Source organism: Xiphophorus maculatus, chromosome 7 (genome assembly GCF_002775205.1).
Source record: "Xiphophorus maculatus strain JP 163 A chromosome 7, X_maculatus-5.0-male, whole genome shotgun sequence".
Lineage (NCBI taxonomy): Eukaryota > Metazoa > Chordata > Actinopteri > Cyprinodontiformes > Poeciliidae > Xiphophorus > Xiphophorus maculatus.
The window spans coordinates 3015613-3025804 of record NC_036449.1 but is presented as its reverse complement, the minus strand read 5'-3'; the positions used below and the strand labels follow the sequence as shown (position 1 = coordinate 3025804).

General features: G+C 41.7%; 1 protein-coding gene across 1 annotated transcript; it reads right to left on the bottom strand.

Annotated features, from left to right (window-relative positions):
• Positions 1–1427: 1427 nt before the first annotated feature.
• hspd1 (heat shock protein family D (Hsp60) member 1) lies at positions 1428–9829 on the bottom strand. The gene is made up of 11 exons (XM_005816344.2): positions 9721–9829; positions 6748–6923; positions 6322–6657; positions 6145–6240; positions 5546–5639; positions 5290–5458; positions 5104–5203; positions 3959–4204; positions 3712–3886; positions 3450–3628; positions 1428–2395 (listed from the first exon to the last, which is right to left on the bottom strand). The coding sequence occupies exons 2-11, from the start codon at positions 6919–6921 to the stop codon at positions 2237–2239; spliced, it is 1728 nt and encodes a 575-aa protein (XP_005816401.1). The 5' UTR covers positions 6922–6923; positions 9721–9829; the 3' UTR covers positions 1428–2236.
• Positions 9830–10192: the final 363 nt, after the last annotated feature.

The following is a 10192-nucleotide window of genomic DNA, read 5'->3' as shown; positions in this document are numbered from 1 at the left end:
GCACAACAATGTTATCTCCTCTTTGTCAGTTTTTTTTCTTTTTTTTATGATTGCCTTCATTGTTTTATTCAGTTTTATTGTGGCTGTTTGTAAATGTTAACTCAGGCAGCTTCAAGTGTCAGTTTGTAAATATTAGTTTGAACATCTGAGGAAGCTGTACTCTGCTTTTTAGGAGAGGATGGAGACTGGTGTGTGTGAGTGGTTTTTTTCTGTAAAGGTCTTTGTGTGATAATGATGTCTGTGTTTTCAGTCTTCAGACGATGTACCAACTGCATGATGTATAAAGTACTTTTTTTCTAAAAAACAAAGAAAAACGACTTCCTGTGGTTTCTTTCTCGAAGAGTGACAAAGTTTAATGCACGCATTTTTCCTGACCTTTGACCTGTTTGAACAGTCAGGTGTTTTTGTTACATAGAGCCTGAAGCCACTTTCAGGTAAAGTGTGTTCACAGAAAAGCAAGCTGATAGAAAAAACCAAAGTCATCGCATGAAGGTTAAAAGTGCGATTTTAACTTTTATTCTGAAACTAACTGGAGGTATTTGAAAACGGAAATGATATCAACTCTTCTTTAGCAAGTTGGATGTCATGCAGCAGGTTCTGGACTACCAGAGGACAAAATAGTTCCTTCTTACCGAGACAAGTAAATGCATTATCACAATAGAAGAACTCCATGAATTAATATATTAAGTTTAGCAGTTGACACCAGTGATCTGAACTTTGAGGTAGAGACAGTACTGTCTGCTGCAGTATTTAAAGTTTCAGTTTTGGCTGACTTAAATTGACTAGATTCTTACTCAGTTAAAGGGGTGGTGTTATGTATTTTAACCACATAAGTGAAACTTTATAGCACAATCAGTTATAAAAATGCTTGAGAGAGAGACAGAGATATGACATAATAGTCCTTGCAGTTTGCATTGAAATTGGGCTTCTGTCTCTTTAAGAAGCTCCTATTCTGTCTGACACCCCCTTTCAACACGTCGTGACAATGCTCCTCCTTCATGCTGTTTACATTGGTTAGGACTGTTGAACTCAGTAGATTTGCAGTTCCACCAGGTGTTTGCTAATTGCTGCTGCTGCTAGTTTGAAGGAGCTGCCTGAGCAAAGCAGACCTTTGTGAGGTCACGCCTTATGAATCCCTCCTAAACTTCAATAAGCTTTGACTCAGTCCTTTTGGGACTGCTGTTTTTCCCCTCTACCAGACTTCTTCCCTCCAACTAGGGAGATAATGTGCTCAGATGCAGCACTGCAAGCCAACTTCTTCAGCAGCGACCAAATTTCTGTATTAAAAATAATTTTTGAATGGTAGGATGATGCGAAACTTACCTCTTATATTTTACATTTGCTCACATTTTATTTCTTTACTGAAATAAGTTGGCTTCTGAATGATTTAAATTAACCTATAAAGGAAGCACTAAAATCAAACGTAATATGGACACCGATTTATTAAATAGAACAAAAACAACCATGTCTACTCAACAGAAATGACCTGATGACCACTTTCAGGAACACAGGCGCCACCTACTGGCTGCTTCCTGCACGTGTTACTACAGGACCAGATACAGTTTCACATTCACACTGTCACAGAACATATCAGGGTCATGTTTACACTAACGAGGGTCAGCATGTCAGTAAACATTCAGACTCAACAGGCCTGTTAGGCACTCAGAGTGAAAACGTAACGAAACGCTCGTAGTCTGTAAGAAAACTGCTTTAATTCGGATCGATGATGACAGACATGTATATTACAAAAACATATGAAGAATTAACAGAAAAAAAAATTACTACAAAATAAAAATCAAGACATGGACATTGAAGGCCTGCTCTCCCTGGTCCACAAAGGAATGGTTCTGTTTGTTTCAGCCTGCAGGACTACAGCTACTCGACAAGTGCAACTAGGGGGAGGGGAGGTTCATGAAGTAGAAGAATCGGAACATTCTGGAGACAAAAAGTAATGATTTTCTCCACATGCAACAATGCACACAGATTCAGGACTCTGCGTTTCTCTGCAGACACGTGAGGCTGAAACAAACCAAACCCTCCCTAATGGTGAACTCTCTGTTAGTGATTCCCTCTGAGCAGGTTACATGATGCGTTCAGGTGCCAGTGTGGAATACGAAGAAGGGCTTCGGCAGCTCTCAGTCCACTGAGCCGTCAAACCAAGTGAAGTTCCGGAGGAATCGTGGTCAGTCCAGCTCAAGTCTGATCATTCAGTCTGTACAGGGTCGGCAGGCCCGGCTCAGAACCCCATGCCGCCTCCCATTCCTCCCATTCCCCCCATGCCGCCCATGCCTGCTGGCATCTCCTTCTCCTCCTTGGGGATCTCCGTAACGACGGCCTCGGCGGTGGAAAGTAGAGACGCGACTCCGGCGGCGTCCATCAGCGCCGTCCTTACCACCTGCAGGAGGAAGAGAAGGACAGGTTACAGCTTATTTGTTGTCTGCAGGACAACACTGCCCCCCTGTGGCAGACTTTGAAACTGCAGCTGAATTTTTAGCAATTTTCTGAAGTCAGGATTTTAATTTTTGTTTTTTCACTAAGGGTGTCAAATCTAAATGGGCTGAATACAATGCCATATTGTCACTTACCTAAAATAATAGCCTAAGTAATATTTTGCCAAAAGTGATCATTTTGATTAAATTAAATTATCTTTAGGCAATAAAAAGGGGACAATTTTTTATTGCAAAAAAAAAAATCACTTTGGCAGAAAATTACGTAGACTATTATTTTAGGAAGGTGATGATATGCAAGCCACATTCTTCAGATTTTTGCTAAAATGTTTCTATGCACCATTTCTTACACTTCACAGTTCTGCACTGCTTTGTGTTGGTCTAGCAGCCCAAACCAGCAGCTCTTCAAAACTGAGCAGTGATTTGAAATATAAAAAACATATACGACTACGTTCAAGCATTAGTCAGGGTAGAAATCCCACATCAAAAATACAAACTGTGCAATATTTTTTGTTTTTGGTTCCCAGTAAAATACAACTACAAGAAAATGTGTTTGTTCCATTTTTCTAAGTCTGGTATTTTTTTTGTAACCAAACGAACTTACAAAAACAGATAAAAATGAACTTCTTTACATTGATCACGAGACAAACCAATTATTTTAGATTTATTATCTATGAGAAAAACAGGCCCTGCCACAAGTTGTCATATATCCTCTGTGAGGCGGGACCTTGGAGACTGCAGATTGTAGGAGGAGCTGCATCTTGAAGGCGGGACTAGGTCCCACCAACTGTTTTGCACAGCTGAATGGTTCCCATGGAGATTAAAGGATTTCTCCAACATGCATGAAAGAATCCCAGCAACACTCCAGGTATGTTTGTGATGAGGGATTAACATTATAACAGGATGGAAAGATCAATAAAGTTGATTTTACATGATACTGTCCCTTTAATGACTCAAACACTAAGTGGGTGCACTGAGTTTCATCTTCAGTTTGTCCTGTACCTTTGTGGGGTCGATGATGCCCTTCTCCACCATGTTAACGTACTCTCCCTGCATGGCATCATAGCCCATGTCTGACGCTCCCTGCAGGATCTTCTCCACCACCAGGGAGCCCTCCACACCAGCGTTCTTAGCGATGGTCATGGCAGGAATACGGAGCGCCCGCCTGATGATGTCCACGCCTGAGACAGAACGACAGAGAGCATGAGGCAGAGCTCGCGTGTGGACTAGAGGAGATGGAGCTAGGAGGATGAGTTCTACTCACCGATCTTCTGGTCATTGTTGGCGGTTTTCAGGGCGTCCAACGCCGGGATGCATCGCAGCAGAGCGCAGCCTCCGCCGAGAACAATGCCCTCCTCCACGGCGGCCCGGGTGGCGTTCAGAGCATCCGTCACGCGGTCCTTCTTCTCGTTCACTTCGACGTCGCTGGTTCCCCCCACCTAGCAATCCACAGAGGAGTCACATGTTTGTTCCCCAAATCCCTTAACAACTGACGAAGCGTGAGTGTTTACCTTGAGAACGGCCACCCCGTCAGACAGCTTGGCCAGCCTCTCATTGAGCTTCTCCTTCTCGTAGTCGCTGGTGGTGTTCTCCAGCTGCTCGGCGATCTCTGCCGCTCGCTTCTCGATGTCGGCGGGGCTGCCTCCGCCCTTCAGAACCAGAGTGTCGTCTTTGGTGATCTGCACCTCACCCACTCTGCCAAAGTCGTGAGCCTGGATGTCCTCCAGAGCCAGACCCAGAGCTTCATCACCAAACACCTGCAGACACACATCCAGTCAGGGATCGACTAGAGATGCACCGATGCAAAGTTAATATCCGGATCGGTCCTGATATAGGAAAAAATTCTAGATCTGAGTGACAATGTGCCCACTCGATAAGGGCAGATCTAGTCAGTCTAATTCTATGCTTTGAGTGACGCTAGGCTTTATTATTTACCTATTTGGAATTCCTAATTGCACTTTCTGAATCATTTGAAGGTTTGTTGCAGTTTATTTTTACATATTTGACCAAGACAGTCAACCTATTGTTTTATTTAGTTTCTTTATTATTTATTTTACATTGGCTGTTCTACTCCTAACTGCACTGACTGAACAAATTCAAGTTGTGATGTTTTTACATGTTTGACCAAACTTGTAAAGCTGTGGGTATATTTAAGTTGTTGTTCTGATCGTTGTAATTCAGTACATTTATGCCTGTTTAAAAAACGTTTTAAGACAATTCAGCTGATTTTCTGTATCTAATCGATATCGGCTGATGATTAACCTCAAATATCAGCATGTGGAAGTAGAGGTGGTTGATATGGACATGCAATATTATTGTGCTATTTTGCAATACTATTTTGATAATAATACAAATGACAAACTATTACTACTTTTTTAGGTTGCTGTATGGCTGACAGCATGACAATATTCATATTGCCACAAAAATTCTGTTAAAACATTCCCATTTGAAACGGGAATCTTCAGGATGTCACATATGGAAAGTAGTGTGATTTAAGCTTTTTTTTTTTTTAAATTAACCTATTTATTGATGCTCTTCTGGAACTGTGGCAAAAATAGTAAAAACAACATTTTAGTTTTTTATTTAAGAGCATTAATTTAATTACGACTGGAAGGCAATTTTCCAACAGGAAGGTGAGAGCTGAAATGAAACGAACCGTCCCGCCGGTGGCGATGGCCATGTCCTTCAGCTGGTTCTTCCTGTTGTCTCCGAAACCTGGAGCTTTGACAGCGACCACCTGAAGACCGACCTTCAGCCTGCAAGTTCAATCAACGGTTATTTAGGCGTTGTCCAAAAACTTGTTTTGTTTCTGTGTTGAGGGGACAAACTTGACGAGACGTGCCTGTTGAGAACCAGGGTGCTCAGAGCTTCTCCGTCCACATCCTCAGCTACAATCACCAGAGGTTTGCGGTGCTGGTTGGCGATTTCCAGAGCCGGTACGATGCTCTGGACGCTGGAGATCTTCTTCTCACTGAGCAGCAGGTAGGCGTCCTGGAACTCACACTTCTGGCCTGGGAGCAAAACAAGATGGATGGCGATTGATCTAAATATGACCAAACCATGACCTTAGATGGGGTTGGTCAGATGAGTGACGTTACCTTTAGCAGTGTTGATGAAGTAAGGAGAGATGTAACCACGGTCAAACTTCATTCCCTCAATGATCTCCAGCTCGTCCTGCAAAGTCTTCCCATCCTGTTACAAACAAAAACACTAACTTATTATTTTTTTAAATCCCCCAATTTTAATAGCTTTGTTTAATGTACAACATGTAAGCTGAAGAATAAGTAATTGAGCCAATAGGAATAATAAATATTCACTATGTTGAAACAATCCAAACAAATTGTGTTGAGGTAAATGATCTTCCTGCTCAAATTAAATGCCGATACAAAATAAAATCTCAAATGTTTTCTGGCATTTGGACAAAGAGAAATATTTTTTGTAATTCTCTAGAGAGGAAAATTTGGTCTTATTTAACTTCAGATGGTGTCAAAAAAAAGTTGGTCTGTATGAAAATATCTGGTTTCAACTGGAAATAATGTTTCCAAATCTAAAACATTAGAATGTCATGAAATTTCTCATTGCTCTCATGAAGCAGAAATCTATTGCTGTCTAAGTTCATATTATTATGATGTTTTCATGCACTATTTCACCTTTGAGACTCTTATTTTGAAGTAAAACAGGAACAACAAACACCGACCTTTACTGTGATGACTCCCTTGCGGCCAACTCTCTTCATGGCATTGGAAATGATGTTACCGATTTCCACGTCTCCATTGGCTGAGATGGTAGCGACCTAAAACGACATCACTGCATGTAAATTTCATTGTCCTGACACTTGGGGGCAGCACTAAGCAAACCTAGCGTTTTTCCATACCTGTGCGATCTCCTCTGGGGTTGTAACAGGCTTCGAGAGCTTCTTCAGCTCGTTGATGACCGTCTCCACGGCCAACATGACTCCACGCCGGATCTCCACGGGGTTGGCGCCCTTGCTGATGTTGTCGAAGCCCTCCTTGGCGATGGCCCGCGCCAGCACCGTGGCCGTGGTGGTACCGTCGCCGGCCTCCTCGTTGGTGTTGTTGGCCACATCTTGCACCAGCTTGGCCCCAATGTTCTTGTACTTGTCCTTCAGGTCGATGCTTTTGGCCACCGTCACGCCATCCTTGGTGACCTTTGGACTGCCCCAACTCTGCTCGATGATGACAGTGCGACCCTGAAGATCACAAAGACGATACTTGAGCTCTCCAACAGTGTCGGTCATTAGACGAGTCAGTTAGCAGGGGACGTTAGTGAAGTGCGATACCTTTGGCCCCATGGTGACGGCCACAGCGTCAGCCAGCAGGTCCACCCCCTGCAGCATGAGGGCGCGCGCGTCCGCCCCAAACTTCACCTCCTTGGCGTATGCTCGTGTGAGGTGAGGAGCCAGGGCCCGGCACACAGGCCTCACCTGTTTCATGACGGTAGGTAGACGAAACATTTCTGAGGAAAAAAATAAATAAAATTTATAAAATGGTCAATACATGAGCCTGAGCCTTGTTCAGTCAAACATGGAGTTCCACAAGGCTCTGTTTTGGATCTGCTGCTTTATCTCCTGCCACTTTGCCAATTATTACATTCTATTCAGAAACCTGCTAAGCCCAGTGGTAGGGGTAATAGGGCAGTCCACCAGCAGCAAAACGGGTTTTTGTGTTAAAAAAAAAATAATGAAAAAATTTGTCAATTTGTTTTTCCTGTCACTGTTACTGGTATATAGAAAAACACCATTTAAAATAAACAATGTCTATACTGGTGGGGAGGGGCAAATAAGCCCTGGTGGCCCCAACGCTTCTGACACCGAGGGAAAACCTGATTTTGGAATCAATTTCCACTGCTATGCAGATGATTTTCAACTACATATGTCTGTGTTTTTTGATAACGGGTCTAACTTGTCCAAACTTTAGGTATGCCTATCCGCCCTTAGGAACTGGTTTACTGAGAATTTCTTCTTGTTTAACTCTGCAAAGGTAGAAATGGTATCATCTATTTGATAATGTTCCCTTGCCTCTTGAAAACGGTCATTTTGTGTTTTATTTGATCAGACCCCTCACAGAAATATTAAGGCGATGACTTTTTTCCATCTCCGAAGAATTGCTAAGGTTACGTCTGTCCTGTTAGTGTTCATTTAGGAGCAGAAACTTGCTGATTTCAATCCATCAACATGGTGGGGATGAACACCACCCCCTAGTGACAATAAATGGAAGGACATCAAACTGGTAAATACATAATCAGGTTACAAAAGCACAAACAGGTGACCTAAAATATCCACCATCAAGCTTTTAATTTGTCAGCACAAAGACAGCCCCACTCTACTTGTCTGGACCGACCTGACCACTGTATGGGTAGGGAGGTCAGGATTGGAAATTTGAACCTTCAAGTTGATGATTCAACAACCTAGTTGCACAAGATGCACATTGACAATGAATGAAAAATATGAAGTTTATCACAGCCTCACACTTAAGACATTGTAACTGTTTGATTAAATATATAAAAAACATGAACACATTTCAGGTTTGATAAAGTCTCCATCAAACTAATTATTTACACATCTACCCACATGCTTCACCGCATTTCTTCTTTTGTTAAAACTTAAGTTGCAGCTGAATTGTCCAGCCTTTAAAGAGTCACAGACCCTGATTATTTCAGCTTCTTGCCGCCATGACACCAACCAGGAGGCAGTAATCCACCCAGCTTATCAGCAGTAAATTCATTAAGTCTAGACCATTCAAAATTGGCTTTACACAGCCACTAGCAGGTAACCAAGCAAAATTACAAAATGACTTTCCAGAATAAATTCAGAGAGCCAAACAATCAAACAGGTTTGAGAGTTCAGTTATCTTTTTAGTGAGAGAAGAACAACATCAACATTTCAACCAAGGACACCTTAGGCAGAAGGCCAGAGGATGAGATTGACCGTCTGACCTGACCACAAGATAACTAATTGTTGTTTTAGCCATCTGCTAAAGATAACTGGCAGGAACAAATATATTTGTGTTAGTCTAAACAGGTTTATTGTATAGTTTTCACTCTTGTCAGAAAAAGGCCAGTATGAGAATTTTACAGTGTGGTAACTGTTAGTAGAAAGTATCAACCCAAAAAAACATACAATGTACTACATGGTCCAAGTGCTTATATTTAAAACTAGAAATGTATATTGCTGCTAAATTGCAACATGTTGGTTATTACAATAAAAGATTTCTTTCATTTTGCCATTTTGACACACAGTCACTTTCCACACCAATACAGTTCATGAATTTTGCAACAGGAAATAATTTCCAACAGTTGAATTTGATTTTTGTTGTAAGTGAGGGAAAAGCATAAGAAACTGTTCAGCCAGCTGGCCTGCTGTGTGCAGCAAGCGGTGGAGGTGACAAAAATAAGAATTATACCTCATACAATCTCAGAAAATCGAGAACAAATTTTCCTTGGTATCTTGTTTCAATAATGCCACAGAAAAAATATACAAACCCCAAGTACACCGTCATATCCTGCATATTGATACTACATAGTAGCTACATAGTGGCAGGAGTAATTTAGGATTTAATATAATCTTTCATTTCCAAAATTTGAATAATTCAGTTTTATCTGTAGTGAAAGGAAATAAAAGGATGAACGACTAGCACTAATAAAAAGACACAATTGAGCAAACAGTCCTATGTAAATAACCCAAGGAAATTATAAAATCAAACATTTTCCTGTACCTTTTAGTTTCACCTTCTTCCTTCACACTGCTAGAAAATTAAAACTTCATTTACTTTTTATGCTGAAACTTTTGCATAAATGTTACTAATACTTCAAAATCCAGCCAGCAAAAGGATCCCACGTGGGCTCCTGAGGCCGTACGTCACAAGGTCAAATGGTAAGAATTGTGAAGGCAGCACGTGCACTGCCTGTGTCTGGACGCTCACGCTCTTGTGGAAGAATCGGGCACAAACACGCTGTATCTGAGATGACATCAAAGTGACACCAAAGCAAACTGACCGTCTCATTTCGTCAGGCACGAGACAACTATTATCAGACTGAAACTGAACGGCGTTCCCGCGGACAGTTGGGAAGCTCGGTAAAATCCGTAGTGCCATTTTAACGTGACCGTCCTTGTTCTTCAGAGGAGGAGGAATTAGCGAAATGTGAGCTGTTCGGGTTAAAACAGCGTCATCTACACGAGCCTAATTGAAGCCTACTCTTAAAATATGTACACTCGAGCCGCCTGTGTTAACACACGTGACGTTTAAGCGCTTACCTGCGAGGTAAAAGCTTGTAAATGCAGCGAGGACACCACACGGAGCGGTAGGACTGGATGAGAGGACAGTCGTGTGGAGCTGTGAAGACAGGACTGCACATGGTCTACTGCATCCGGGTTATGTACCGGTCCGCCCCGTACTCAGTATACTTAAGTATATCTTACTTAAAATTAAATTATATTTGCTTGCTTTTACTAAGGTTACCTCCGGTCTAGCAAATGAAGAGATTAGTTCCAGAAAATACTCGGATTTTTAAAGAATTATTTGATTATTTATGATATTTTAGTCCAATAACACCACAGATATGCTCGTTCCCGGGCGAAAGGTTCCAGAAATTTCCTGCGTGCCATTGGAGGAGCAAACACAGGTCAAAGTTGACATTGTGCAATCTTGCGCGAGCTTCAAATGAGAAACTTTTTAATAAATTAAGTTAAAATCATTTAAAATCATTAATGCGCATTTTAACTTAAA